Genomic DNA, 16,388 nt, shown 5'->3' with positions numbered 1-16,388 from the left:
GGTCACACATAATTAAAGAAGTTGAGTATGAAATACTATAAACTCCTTTTAAAAACAATTAATTTATATATATTTGAAAAAACTGTATATTGAATTTTTAATTATATTTTATTCAAATAATACATAAAAACAACTAAATAAGATAAATCATAAATTAAAAATTAAGAATGAAGTTATATTTTTTTAAAATTGTGTAATTTTAATACCATTATTTAAATATTTATTATAATAATTTATTTATATCTTATAATTATAATAAAAAATCTTAACCAGTGGAGTATTATATATGTATTAATGTAATAACAGAAAACAAAAATCAGTATAAAATTAACACTAATCAACTACTGACCGTTACTTATATTTGTATTTCAAGCTCAATCGAAATAAATTTTTCCCAATCAATGTTAAGATCGGAATCAAGCAAATACCACGACTTTAGATTTAATTGTTATATCAACTTTCATCTTCTATTATTATTATTTTATTATCATTATTATTTTCCACCTCTTTCCAAAAATAGTTTTTTAAAAGCACATACACAATCAATTGAATCAAAATACAGTTATTCCAACACTTTTTCATTTTTTTTCCTATTGTTAAGTTTTCCTCTTTCCACTAATCTGAACACCAGGAAAGTCACCAACCAACAATTAAGGGAGGAGGAACCAATGTGAAAATGACTTTGGGAAATTAAAGCCGACAAGTAATAATATGTTGAGAGATTCAATTCAAGTTCAAACACGCAAAAGAACTTCTTGTATAATGGAACACTGACATGGAAAACCACCAAAGAGAAAGGAGAAGGCAGCATTTAGAAGGAAAGAAAACTGCTTTGAGCACTTACTAAACCATAAGCTCTACCAAACGTCACTATGGACCATAAAATTCTGTTCTTTATACTGATAATATGATAGTTTCAGAACAAATAACTACAATGTCATTATGGTTAATAGACCCGAATTTTGTCAATGACAAAATCCAAGTATTAGTTTGGTTATATGATGTAACCGATAGTGGTGAAGAAAGTGTGGAAACTGTCCTTTAAGGATACTTGGATGGTTGGAAAATAATAGAAGTCAATGGTGGAAACTCTTCCGATCCCTATTCCCATGATCATGAAATGAAGAACACGGGGAAGATGTCATAGCTGTTGTGATCCACCAAGCTTACCATAGTTCATATTGATAATCTTTTATTCAATATTGGTTTGGTTTGCCAAAAAAAAAACAATTTAAAATATAATTTATTCTAATTCATGTATAAATAAAAATAACTATTTTTATAATGTTTAAGAGAATTAATTGAAATAATTTAATTTTGTTAATCTGAAGTAAAATATAAAATTATTCCTAAAATGTCATTATTTGAAATTTGATATCATGAATAAAATAAAAATTTTGAAAATAGAATTGCAATTAAACAAAGAATGTTTTAAGAATCATATTATTAATTAGGGACAAAATTATTTGAGTCCAACATACAAATTAAAATAACTTTTTTGCTTATATATAAATCCAAAAAACTACAAACTAAATTAAATCAAACCAAACAAATTAAATATAACTATTTTGGATTTAATTTTATTTTTAAACTTGAACCAATTTACATACTGAAAACCCCTAAATCAAACCATTCATTAGAATGAACTTTTCCCTTCAACCCCATTTGCTTCCTTTTATATATATAGAAAAAAAAGGAAACATGCCGGTTATTTTAAAATGACAGATTAGTGATAAATATTAAATTTAAAAGGGTGGAAATAAAACATCTATACGTTTTTTTATATAATTGTGGATTAACACGTCGTGTTAATAATTTGAAAGTCACATGTTCAAATCTTGCCTAAGTCAATAATTTGTAAAACATTTTTTTAAAAAATTTTAAAAAATGTAATACGTATGTACGTACAATTTGACAATTCACGAGCTTACGGCGTACGAATCTGTGAGATTATCCGGGATAATTTTGGAAAAAAATAAAAAAATATTGGATGCACAGGAAATTTGTTGGGTGTGTAAAAAAATTTCCTAAAAATGAGCTGATTTATTTATTTTAAAATTTTTAGTTAAAAATAAAAAATATAAATATTTTCCTTTTAGTTTTATTATTACAAAAAAATGAATAAAAAGTGGAAAATCTTTAATATCTCTATAATATGCCTAGCTAATAATAAAAATTATTATCAAAATAAAAAAGAACAAAAAACTAACAGCTAATTTAATCAGAAGTTTTGTCATCTTTTGTTTACAAGCCGTGCTCACATCTTTATATTTGTGTATTCTTCAATTTTAATTAGTTTTAAAAAAATTACTTTTATTTTTAAATAAAATTGAAAAGCTTAAATTATTTTTAAAAATATATGTAATTTTAAATTTCACATTTCACCCAAACACACTTAATAGTAAGCCCCAATGTTTTTGTTTCGACTTTCAACAATTCATCAAAAGTTAAACCAAAATTCATTAATTATTTTAAGGAATAAGATAAAAGCAGATAATTTCACTTACAAAACACATGGTATTAATATAAGATTAAATTTGAATTAAAACTTAATTAAAATACATCAATAGTGTAAAAAAATAATGTCATTTAATCATAAATTTTCATATACAATAAGATTATTGATTTTTAAATAATTATTTTAAAATTATATTTTAGATTATTAGTAATAAGTGATTGTGTAAAAATATTTATATCATTTTTGGTGATTAAAAAAATATTTATATTAATAATATATGAAAATTGAAATAAGTTTTTTTACCATCTCACGCGTATTATTACTACTTTAACCCTATTTTTGAACTAATGTTCAAGAACAAAAAAAAAAACAAACGTATTGTTCAGGGTGACAGATTTACCCACGCATTGCCTTATGTAATTTGTTATATAAGCCAAATAATTAACACGTTTCTACAGAAAAAAGTTCATACATGTACGGTATATTTTATCTGTACGTAAATGTAGTCAAATAAATTATATCATATATTAATGAAATTACATACACGCACATATATAATATCTATATCTTTACCTATAATAACGACAATACTCTTTTATTAAACTACTATTGACACTTTGAGAAAAAAAAATCAAATAGATGTTTGTCTCTTCCATGTATCATTATCATTATTCTTTGAGATTTCATCTATCAACAAAATATAAATTTCATAATTTGCATAAAACATGACTGAGTATGCTATAAATTTGAACATGCATTCTAAAGTTTACAACTAAAAAAAGTACAGATATGCACAAAAAGCATAATAGAAGGAATATTTACCAAATGGGTTAAATAAGTTTTTAGTAAATGTATAATTTTAAATTTTGGATTTTAATTTCTATATTTTTATTTATTTTTAATCTATTATTTATTTCTATTGCTCATAATTAATCAGTCTTGGGTTTAATTTTTATCCTTTTGCTACTCAACTTTTGTCTCACCCAACTACTAATCATGAACGATAAAATAAATAAAGGATTTAAAATAGATAAAAATAAATAAATAAAATCCAAAATTTAAAATTGTACTGGACAAAAAACTTATCTAGTCCTTACGAAATTTACTAACCATGTAACTGCTTGAAAAATAAATGGTAGATGCATGGTGAACTACTATGGAGGAGAATGAGTTAGTGGTTTGGGATAAACGTTGTTGTAATGAATAAGTGGTGACCAACCCTGGTTATTTGGGGGATGCTTATCTAACGAACCGCACTTCTTTTCTTCACTTTGGGTTTGTATTTTATGGCTTCAACTTTTTCTAAGGTTTCCAAAACCTCCTCCATAGACGGTCGTTTCTTTGGCTTAGATTCTAAACATTTCAAAATAAGTTGCGCTATTTGAAATGCTGCCCTTAATGAATATTGTTCCTCCATGTTTGGATCCATTACCTCTTTCAGTCTCTTTTTGGCATGTAGAGATGACATAGTGCACTCTACCAAATTCTGCATACCCGTTGGCTGATTTGTGTCTAGAGCTGCTCTACCTGTTAGCATTTCTAGCAGAACAACGCCAAATCCATATACATCGCTTTTAATATACAGATGGCCTGTCAATTTTGGATGTATAAATTTTTCATCATAACACACAGTCAAGCTTTTTTATGATTTTAGAACATTAGTTTTAAAATGGTTAAATTAACCTTTTAGTCATCTAATTTATTATTTAAGTTTTTCATCTTTTAATTTTTTTTTCAATTTGATCCTCTAATTTTTAAAACTAATTTAATTTAGTTTTTTATTTATTTCTTTTTCAATTTATTTTTCTAATTTCTAAAATTAATTTATTTTTTTAAAAAATGTACATTTTATGATATTTTAAAATTACTTAATGACAGTTTTAAATCCATATAAAATATATTTTTTACTATTTAGGTGGAAGAAGTAGATTGAAAAAAAAATAAAGTATCAAATTAAATATAAAAAATAAATTAAAAAAAACTAAAAATTAATTTAAACTTTTAAAATCTCAACTCCTAATCATCACGTCCACTTATTTAATCGGTCTATTTAAAGTCAGTTATCATTGATAAAAGTAATAAAACAAATAAGAACAATAACTAAAAATTTCAAAATTACATACGAACTTAAACACTAATTTTTATAACAACATAAAGTTAGTATTCTTTAATTATAATTATGACTCACAACACACGAGAGCATATCAAATGAAAAAAAATCTTATTAAAAAAAATGAAAACTACAAATATAAATTGTTAAATAATATATAAATGATCACGATTAAAAAAAATGTAAGTAATTTTTTTAACTAATTATGTGACCCTTATTAACTTTTCATCTTTATAATGTAAACCGTGTCTCATTCCTCATAATAAAAAGAATTCTTAATAGGTACATCTTTATGATGCATTATATTAAACATTTAACTCTTACAATATATCAAAAGACTCACACATAAATACTGGCACGTATGCATACACATGCTCGCAAGGGTGCACACACAAACAAAAATGAATGCACATACAGACACTGGCGAACACAATGACAAACACACATTAGCATGTTGTGAAAATAAAGAGAGGAAACAAATGGCATGATACCTGTGGCCATGTATTCAGGGGCCGCGTAACCATACGTGCCCATGATCCGCGTGGTTACGTGGGATTTTCCGTTGACAGGGCCAAACTTTGCCAATCCAAAGTCCGATAGTTTTGCATTAAAATCCTAATAAATAGTAAGCAACAAAACATTGCGACCCAATTAATGATGGATGATGATTTTTCCAAGTGGCTCCTCAATACACACATAAATAATAAAAAAATCAAGTATATATTACTATCTCAACAACATCTTCGAAAATTTGATCATCACATGTACAAAGAAATTAATACATACCCCATCAAGCAAAATGTTGGAAGACTTGAAGTCTCTATAGATGACAGACTTTTCCGATGTATGCAAGAAAGCTAGACCTCTGGCAGCTCCTATGGCTATCTTGAGTCTTATATCCCATGAAAGTGGTTTTGGGCCTCCTGCAAGTGTAATGCAACACCATCAATGATTTAATTAAACAAAAATCCTTATATCAGTTTTTTTACCACAAAATATGCATGTCTGTTGCTGAATTTCCTACTTCTAAAGAGGTGGCTTTCGAGGCTGCCCTTTTGCATGTATTCGTATACGAGCAGGAATTGACTTTCCTCCCAGCAATAGCCAATTAGTTTAACCAGGTTTGGATGAGAGAATTTCCCCAAAAGTTGCACTTCACTCTGCACCAAATATTACAACATATAAGTATATAAATATCATTGTTACATTATAAAACTAATGTTCATTCAAACTAACATTTTTTTACTGCACTGATTATGTGAGCTTTAATTTACTTTTAATCTTTATCATTCATATGTTGTATGACTTAAATTTATAGTGTCTCATTTATCATAATAAAAGAATTCTTATTTCATAAATTTTTATAATGTACTATATTAAACTTTTAATTCAAGTAATATATCAAAAGACTCCATGCACAGGTTCTCACGTGTGCATGTACAAACTTGCATGTACACAAATTAACATAAATATGATAATATCGTTAAGTGTTTTTACAACACTAATTAAAGAATTAATAATAGAAAAAATATAAATATTAATCAGTATTCTTGGTGAATTAGTGTATTAGTTAAAGAACTTAAATATAAATATTTTTATTGAGAGAAAAAACTATTCATAATTTTTGTGTTTTTTTATAATATTCACATTATTTTTTTTCTTATTAATTCTTTAAACAATGCTCTTAGGATACTTGTTAATAAGATTAAAAAAAATTACATTAGAAATGTATTAAAAATTACGGCAAAAATGCATAAGTGATATTTTTTAAAGAAAACTTTCTACTTTGTTTTCTTAATTATTAAACGCTGATTACCATGTGTGAGTAAAATAGAGCAACCCAAGCAACAAAATCTAGACTTCCCCCCCTAATATTATATGACTCGTCATACTTGACACCGACACTTACAATATATTACTTTTATACATTAAACAAATATGCATTCATACCGTTACTCCAAGCAATTACACATGGAACAATTCTTGCAATGGGAGATTATAGTATTTGAAATCACAATCAATAAAGAGAGTTAGCTAGAGTCCAAACAACTTCAGGATAAATTTTGACGTAAACTTTATAATTATTTAAGACATGTTTTTTATTAACTATGTCTTTAGGATTTTTCTTTTGTTTTTAAGTATAATTTACTTTGGATACAATCTTATTTAAAACACAATCAAATAATACACGTGGATCGATACCTCTTCAAGTAAAAATTGAAACATTAGTTCGCTACATTAGGATGAATTAACCTTTTTTCATTAGACTCAACTTTGTTGGTATTCATACATGGATTTTGCTCACATGAAAATTGCTCCCAAAATTGTCTGTTAATTTTTGCTATATCATTGTTTAACATTTTTTTTTTATCTACGATGAGAAGGATGAGATTTGGATGCTAAGGTGTTTATCCACACACGTACCAATGTGACAAATGTAATACTAATAATGATCAAGGAAAGTAAGGGAAACCGGCGATTTTTGTCCAATATGAACTTTTGGAATTAAGTGGAGACACTAAAAAATTTAGTAATCGGCGCCGTTTGATAGGTTATGTATTATTTTATATCCTAAACTCAGCATTCAGCAAGGAATCTTCTGATCATTGTTAATAGGATGGCTTAATTAGATGAAAACTATATATGGAATGGAAATTGAAATTAGTTAAAAAGGCATAAAGATTAGCTTAGTGTACGCCACAATCATGAATAGTAAAGACTTTATCCTTCTGGCGCGCACTGACAAACACAAATACATTGAAGGTAACGAAATTGAATCACTACGATGGGAATATTGAGGAATAAAAAAGGAACATACATACCTGCCATTCTTCTAGACCCTGGAGGCTATCGGGGTTAGACTTCTTCACAGCCACGGGGATTCCAACACCAACTCTTGAGGGCTTGAAGGTGTTCTTATCAATCCACCCTTTGAAAACACGTCCAAAACCACCCTCGCCTAGGACCGTGTCTGGTCTGAAGTTTCTGGTCGCACTTCTCAACTCATCCAACGTGTACTTTATAAGCTTTGGAACGCTGTTGTTTTGTGGACGCTCACCTCTTTCTTCCACTGTTTCCTTCACCAATCTCTCTGCATTTTAATCAATCTATTAATGATTTCATTTCCCATATATATGGATTGAACATTAATTCATACTAAAAGAACATGAAACTATGCAGCTAGCAAGGAAAAAAAATTAAAGGGTTGATTTATTTTATGTAAATGATGCAAACACATTTAATTGTATATATCCAATCATAATCATGTATGCACCTGGGGGAGAAGGGCGTGGATTATTGGTGGTGGGAGTCTTATACTCATTCTTGTGAATCTTGTTGTCATCAGCTGCTGTCTTTCTGAAACAGTTTCCCATGAGTATGATAAAGTGATGATACTAAAACTATGGCAGCAACGGAACAAGTCTATGTGATTGAAAAATGAAGTTGACAAATTGTGTGTTATGATATAATATATGGGTGAGGGGGTTCCACGAAAGAGAGGAGAAATTGAAAAGAAAGAGCCGTGGCAGAGAGATTTAATTAGGCAATTAAAAGGAAGAATAAGTAATTAATTCTCGACTTTTTCTTTGTATGCGTGTTGTTGCCTCTCGAGTATTGACTTGCTTGTAATTAAAATAGTTTATACGGATCGGAAATTATTCCTAGCTAGCTAGTCCCACACTTAGTTTGTGGACTGGTTAACTCTTTGTTTTTCTACGTGTGCCTTGGAAATTCTTGTGGCAATTTGGTTGAAATTCAGATTTGTGAAATGTGATGAAACATTTGAGTCCCCATTTTTCCAAATTAAACCTCACGGTATAGAGCCTCTGGGGCTAAGATATCAGAATCAGACATGGCCCTCCTCCAAGAAGATTTTGCAAAGCAAAGTGGACTACGCTATCCATCAAGGTCAACGTTAATTAACACTGAACATTCACACGTTGATGTCTTGAGTAGTCGCGGACAATAGGAACGCGCGAACTCCGTGCGAAGACAAATTCTACAAACAATTCGTAATCTCTAGCTAATTATTATGTAGCCTCATTCTTGGACATGGACCAAATCAACAAACACTTCTACTTTGTAAACGAAACCAATAACGTATATATGGCGATCACATAAATATAACTTTTGTATATTGGTCACATATATATTAGCTAAAATAAATAAGTAGCACTCTTGCTTTTTAAAACCTTTTCTGCACAATTTCTTTCAACATTTTTTTTGGGCATCTTTCATGTTTCAAGGTTTTTTTTTTATTAAGTTTTTAAGTTTCAAGTTTCTCTTGCTCATCTAATTTAAAGAAACGGAAATAAAATCAAAACCTGCTATGTGGAAGCTAAAAATTGTATTGGTGATATTTTCCGTCTACATATTTTAATTTTAAAATTGTATTGGTTATATCGTACTAGTATACTATAGCAGACATCTAACAATTAATTAATAGTTCGTTGAACCTAGCTCTCAACATGCGAGAGGGAATGGTGCAGAGCTAAAATGATTAGATTCAAACCCTCATTCTATGAGTGAAAAGTGGAACCTATACTATGTCTGAATGCAATATTATGAACTGTACTCATGGATGTAATACCTTAAGCACCAAGTTTGGTGTTTATTTTTTATTCACTGTTAAAATTTTTTTTTAACACTTAATAAAAATGTGGTTAAAAGTTTTTTATAACATTAAAAAAACATTGTCAAATTATGAATAAATATTAATAATATATTTTTATGATATTTTATCAAATTTTGTGTATAATCTATATGATTAAAGCTTAAAGACTTTAACAACAAAAATTATACATAACATTTGATGAAATATTATAAAAATATATTAGTAATATTTATTTATAATTTGACAATATTTTCATAATATTGTCAAAAGTTTTCAAAAATTTTTTTTATTAAGTTTTAAATAAAAAATATTGCTAAAGATATGTAATAATGATTAGCCAATATTTGTACTTGTCCCTTTTTAAAGGAGTATTGACTTGGATCTTGATGGTATACCTTATACCTCACATGCGAGAGGGAATAGATCCTTGACCTCTTAAACCATGCATTCAGCCAAGGCTGGACTTGGCTACGTTACACGTTATGAGGTAAAATAATTATATATCAATACATATACACACGAGTATTTAAATATAATTATGAGTTTAATTTTGAATCATTATTGGTGTAAAAAAAAATTATAATGAAGCCAGCAATTACCAATTACTCCTATATTACAACTCGTAATTAAATATTTTTTTTACGGAATTAGTGTATTACAATTTATAACTCATATAGTATATTTTAGTATGACGAAACCAGGTCAGAAGTCATAACGTTCATTAATTTCTTCAGGCCTTTGGGTAGCTTAATTGTCCTCTTAGCAAAGAAAGTAGTACTATATAACGTGTTACATCACATAAGAACAAAATGTAATAGCTGTACGTGCGACATGATTTCGAATTTTAACCATTATGACATTTTTTTTATTTTACAATTGACCATTATCACTCTGTTAATATTCGTTTGTTTTTCGGTTTCACCTTTTTTTTTTAATTTACAATATATTATTTACTCGTCCATGATTATTTCGTTTTAAGATTGTGATGCAAGAATAAAGAATATAATTAATATTTTAATTTTTATAAAACTGTTCAATGTTTTTATTATTCTATTTATATTTCATGCTAATTAATTTCTCTCACACTGTTCAATAAATACAGCATGAATTCAAAAAATATATTTAATTATTCACTGATTTTTTGTAAAATTACAATTAAAATGAAACAAAAAGTTATTAAAACATCAATCACAAGAGAAATGAAGGGAGTAGTTTAATAAGTATCGTTATTATACTACATTTTATTTTCATAGTATTTCTGTATTAAATAATAACAAATCTCTTAGAGGGAAAACGAACTTTGTTTACGAGCACTCGCTTCTGTTTTAATTATAAGTAAAAAAATATATTTTAAACTTATTAAAAAATTAGTTAATTTTATTAAATTATATTATTTTCAACTAAAAAGTGTTTCTAAATTATTTTTTATGGGAACTTAATATGAAGTAAAAAAAAGTTTTTCATCTTATTAAATAAAAATATTTTAGATAAAATCTCATTAAATAACGTATAACTAATTTAAAATTTATTTATATTTCAGATGGGAGAAAGTATGTGCTAAACGTGGAGCAGTGGTTGATTTTGCTATTTTGCCTATACACAACAAATCTCGGACATGTTCGTGTACCTAAGAGGAGAATTTTAGTCTGAAAATGTCCTCTGATTTCGTTATCATCATGTCTCGTTACGATCAACTAGTTGCGCTAATGAAGCTGCAGATGGCAGTTTTTTTCATTTTCACAAATCGTTAGAACTTAGAAAAAGAAGAAAGTTGGTCTAAAAAAATAGAAGAAGAAAGTCAATGTAAGAAACTATTAGCCAAGACATGCAATGAACATTGGGCCCGTAAAATAGAAAATGATGCATTCATTGGGAGGGGTCGGTGGGTGCCCCTTTTACGTCACTTTTTTAAGTCCAAGTCCATTTAGATCTTTGATAAAACGTCTGAATAAGGAAGTATATTTTAAAGATATTAATTCAAGATAAATAAAAAATCTCTTAAGAATTAAGATAAACTATATTATTTTTTTATGAGGATGTCTCAAAAGCATTTACATAAATTTCTTATTATTTTTCTAACAAATGTTTTAAAGACAATTCCTCACGTTCTCTTTTGAATAAATAATGCGGTTATATAACTCGAAGACTAATAGAAAATACTCGGAGACTACTATGTTTTCTGGGTAAATGCATGAATTGGTGGAAAAAAGAAAAACAAATATATATCACGAGTGTTGAATGGGATCCACCGATCGTTCTGGTCAGTTCCAATGTGTATATTCGTTCGAGAAGGTGCACTATTTAGGACCAAGGCTTTTACACGAAAAAAAAAATAGTTTTTATATTAATATATACAAAATAGATATGTATGAGCAATCCAAAGAAAAAAATGTTTATACTATTTTTTTAGAGGATTCTAGATTTGTTTAAACAATTTCGTTCCAAAAAAATAAATTAAACTTAATAATTAATCATAACTAATAATGGAGCTAGATGGATATCAGAGCAAATAGTTTATAAATTGACAAATGTAAAAACTTTTTACAGTAGTGTCATTTAATAAAAAGTTGACATGCATGTTAAATTTATTAACTAAATACTGTTGGTGGTAGAGCTAGAGGCATTAGAACTCGAACTTGGTTTTCAATGAAGGAGTATGAGATTTCAATCTCACTACTATTAGGGTCACCATCACATGAAAATTCACGTATTGCATTTGCCATCGTTCATGGCTTTTTTTTTTTATTACTAAATCAACCCTGTGGTCACATAATTTAAAATGAACTATAAAAATTCAAAAATCATATTAAAGTTCATTTAAAAAATTATATATATATATATATATATATATATATAATTTTGTCAAGAAATAATCATGTTATTTAAATATAATTTTTATAATATTTTATTATTATTTTGGGCATTCTAAACATATAATATAGTATCTATATAATTTTGTTATTTGGTGATAATGAAACACAAGATAAAAAAGAAAAAACAATATCAAATTCATATTTCATCCAACTCTTATTCAATTCTCTTATAACCTATCTCACCGTTAAAACTCTTACGAAAGTGATACTTACATCAACATTCTTGAAAATACAAAAGTAAAAATCCTAAAACAAACAATCTTATGATTTTGGGTTTATGCGTCATAAAAGATTCGGGTGTCAAATTGAAACAATTTAAACATTTGACGTTAGAATTTGATTACAAGTGTGTAATCTTCGTTAAGAAGTAAAAGAACCTTCTCATTCTGAAAGTTCAGCATACTTTTGATTTGTTTTCGATGTGTTACCATTAATTATTATATAAAAAAATATGACAGTAGCATATTATATAGATATGGTGTGTGTGAATGTATGATCGTAACATGGAAAAAAATAAGCTTAATTATAATATTAATAAATGTGAGACTTTACCTTTTAATTAATTTACTAAATACACTTTTAATATTTCCACAAGAAATAAATGAGACTTTACCAAGCCAAGTCAATTAAATTGTTGTGCGTGACAGTTCATTATTTATCTGATATAGGGGTGGTAAAATGAGTTTTTTCTATGGGTCGGGTTGAGATTCTTGACCCTTCAACCCTCTCTGTTTTGGCCTCTTAAAGAAAAGGTTGAGAGAAAAACGAGAAGGACCAATTCATTAACTCATTTTTTATTAAAAAATAATTTTAGTATTTATTTTGGTATTTGATATTTATATTTATTAATTTTAAATTAGTTTATTTTTTTATTTAAATAAATTATTATTCAAAATTTAAGATAATATATTTAATATTTATAAAATATAAAATTAATTAAAATATTATATAATTTTTTTCTTAATATTTTAGTTTTGACGACTCAACATACCACTCCAATAAAAATGGGATGAATTGACACTTTAAACTCATATAAAATATGGGTTGATTCATTTTTTAACAAGTTGATGACGGGGCGAGGCGAGCCAACCCATTTTATCACCACTAACCAAGTCCCAGACATTATACTTAAGTTGAATTGTTCTTGCTAAGTAGGATGTAGGATAGACACTTGCCTTAACATTTTTTTAAGTCAACCTTCTCTTGATTCTTAAAGCATTTAAATAATGTAATTTTCTTGTATTTTATGTATATTGACTGGAGCCGGACATGTAGGTAAGTTCACCCGCAAAGCCCACAACCCATGAAATCCACTAAGTCCATCTTAAGTAGCTTACATTCTAAACAAGTTGATTTTTAGTGAGTCAGCACACCTGTCTTACATAGCCCATGGGTTTATAGGTCAACCCGCATTTAACAAGGTTTTTAAAAAGAAACAGAAAATTAATTTTTAAACATGTAAAATCTATCTCATTTTAAACCATTTGAAAACCTAATTGTGAATTGTCTAAACAAAAAAATTATTTTTCCAAAATGATGATATAATTTGTCTTAAGTCACCTAAAAAATATTTTACTACATCTTATTTAATCTATAATTTTATACTAAATTAAAATATAGTATCATCATTCACCAACTATAGAATCGCATATAAACATAATTTGAGTCACACTGTTCGTGTAAGTGCTTTAATAGTTCTTCTTTTTTTTTTTTTACTAAACTACACAAGTGTAAGTTTTGTTAAGTAGGTTATAAAAAATACATAAGAAACCAACATATTAGCCCATTTAACCGACACATGTCGAGTTGAAAAGGCCATAATTAAACGGACGTGTTAGACTAAAACAACTATTTAAATATACACACTATAAAATTTAAATATAAATTTAATAATCGTATACATAGTGAAAAAATTAATAATATAACAATCCAAATATACGGACGTGTTAGACTAAAACAACTATTTTATAAGCTCAAAGTTTTTTATTCTTCAAAATAAGTAGATATATTGGATCCAAAATGTTACTTTAAAAACTGAGATTTTTTTTTATAAAAAAAATAGACCAACTCAAGCATAGAAATACTGAAGACCTTATACGATATCCTCAAAATTTTGGACATTATAATATAATAATGATATTTATAATTTAAATTTTTATAATTAACACCAATAAATTAATGCAATTGAATTCGAGTGAATAGGTAATTTAGTCCCTGAGATTGTAACCACTTTGCATATTAGTCCCTGACTTAAATTTTAATTCATAATAGTCCCTAACTTTACCTCCGTTATGCCAATAAGTCTCTGCTGTTAAAATTTAATTTCCTCCGTTAGTCAAATGTCTATTTGGCAAATGTAAGATCCAATGTGGCAGGTTTGAGTCCAAGTCAGCAATATTATGTGGCAAGACAAGGACTGAATTGAAAAATTAGGTTTAAAAGAAATCAAAAATGAAGTAAACCCATTTTCCCTTTCACTGTTGCTCTTCCCTCCCCTGCAGCTGCCAAACCTCTCGGGCGCCATTCTCTTTTTTCCTTTCGAGGGGTCACACCCTCTCTCTCTCTCGGGCGCCATTCTCTTTTTTCCTTTCAAAAAGCAAAGCTACCATCTTTCTTTCCATATTCTCTCTCTCATTGTTACCCTGTTGGTGGATAGCAAAACTTCAGCAACCCTTTTGCATCTGATCTAAGAATCCCAACCTCAAATACCCATTTTTTGTCATTTCATGATCTGTAAGTTCAAGTTTTTGTTTTTGTCTTTTTTTAGTTAGCTTGCTTTTCCCTATTGCTCCAACTCAGAAAAAAAAAAAAAGAAAGAAAAGAAAATGTGATAAGAAGCAGGATTAGGGTTTAGTTTCATTGTTACAAGCTGTCAGATTTTGCTTTTGATTTGAACTAGGTTAGTGGACAGAGTGGAGTGGTGGTATCTCAATTTATTAGTTTCTGATTTTGGAGTATTTTTTTTTTTGTTCTGTTTATGCACATCTGTGAGTGAATGCTTTTTTTTTTTCTTTTAGTTTGTTTTTAAAGATTCATTGGACGGCTTTAAGTGGAATGTAATCTGCTCAGTTATTGTTGCTAAAGACTGCATTTTTATTGTGATTGGCAGAGGTTATAGTTCGTGAAAATGACGAGGATGACCCGTGATTTTGGGGATACTATGCAAAAAGATGCAGTGCCGGCGGTGTCGGCTGATATAATATTTGCTTCTCTTCGGTTTCCTAATTACAAAATCGGAGTTAACAATCAGATCATGGAGACAAAGGATAGTCCAAAAGTGCTATCTATGAAGGAGGTTGTTGCGCGAGAGACTGCACAGCTGTTGGACCAGCAGAAACGTCTGTCGGTTCGCGATCTTGCCAGTAAATTTGAGAAGGGTTTGGCAGCTGCAGGGGAGGGAAGAGCAACAGTGAAAGGGAAAATGGGTTTACTTCATTTTTGATTTCTTTTAAACCTAATTTTTCAATTCAGTCCTTGCCTTGCCACATAATATTGCTGACTTGGACTCAAACCTGCCACATTGGATGCTTACATTTGCCAAATAGACATTTGACTAACGGAGGAAATTAGATTTTAACAGCAGGGACTTATTTGCATAACGGAGGTAAAGTTAGGGACTATTATGAATTAAAATTTAAGTCAGGGACTAATATACAAAGTGGTTACAATCTCAGGGACTAAATTGCCTATTCACTCAATTGAATTCTGTTTCATCATTATCTTTGCAAGAGCAGAACCAATGTCAAGACATTTAACCTCAATTCTAGGTCGTTGGACCAAGTTATCAAAATTACGTTTGTTGTAAGAACTCTTCCTCTCCTACCATCCCTCGAGTGTGGGCTACACTGAGATTACCAAAAGGGGGCATCTTAGTAGTAGTAGTAGCCTTAGGTGATTGCTAAGCTCAACTATGGGGTGAGACACCAAGTATGTAACACACTTAAGAGTCACATTACTCACTCAAGCTGAAGATCAAGTTCAATCTCTGCTATAGCATGCAAAATTAACAAAAAAGAAAAATTACATTAATATCTTTTAAGATTTGACTTAACTGCACCAAACTTTTCTTATTTTGAAAGTGCTTGTAATCTTTCTTCAAGGGAAATAAACATAATTTCGGTCACCTATCTTAAGCGTAATGAACTAATGATTATTGAATCTTGACAAAGATAAACTAAGTGCAACTTTTAAAATAAAAGGATTATATTTTTTATGTACAATAACAAGATTTAAACTTAGTATCATGGGTAAACTATCCAAAACTCTGTCACTAAACCGATATTGGCGGGTTAGATAAGATAATCATTAAGTTTATAAAGATTCTAAACTCTT

General features: G+C 28.5%; 1 protein-coding gene across 1 annotated transcript; it reads right to left on the bottom strand.

The window, feature by feature from the left end:
* Nucleotides 1–2,953: 2,953 nt before the first annotated feature.
* On the bottom strand, nucleotides 2,954–8,229 carry LOC100812725 (probable serine/threonine-protein kinase PIX13). Its single transcript, XM_003523481.5, has 6 exons — nucleotides 7,843–8,229; nucleotides 7,391–7,659; nucleotides 5,593–5,728; nucleotides 5,355–5,491; nucleotides 5,060–5,183; nucleotides 2,954–4,048 (listed from the first exon to the last, which is right to left on the bottom strand). Exons 1-6 carry the CDS (start codon nucleotides 7,940–7,942, stop codon nucleotides 3,702–3,704), a joined length of 1,113 nt encoding a protein of 370 aa, XP_003523529.1. The 5' UTR covers nucleotides 7,943–8,229; the 3' UTR covers nucleotides 2,954–3,701.
* Nucleotides 8,230–16,388: the final 8,159 nt, after the last annotated feature.

Source organism: Glycine max, chromosome 4 (genome assembly GCF_000004515.6).
Source record: "Glycine max cultivar Williams 82 chromosome 4, Glycine_max_v4.0, whole genome shotgun sequence".
Taxonomy (NCBI): Eukaryota; Viridiplantae; Streptophyta; class Magnoliopsida; order Fabales; family Fabaceae; genus Glycine; species Glycine max.
The sequence above is the reverse complement of the archived record's forward strand: the minus strand, read 5'-3'. Positions and strand labels throughout refer to the sequence as shown.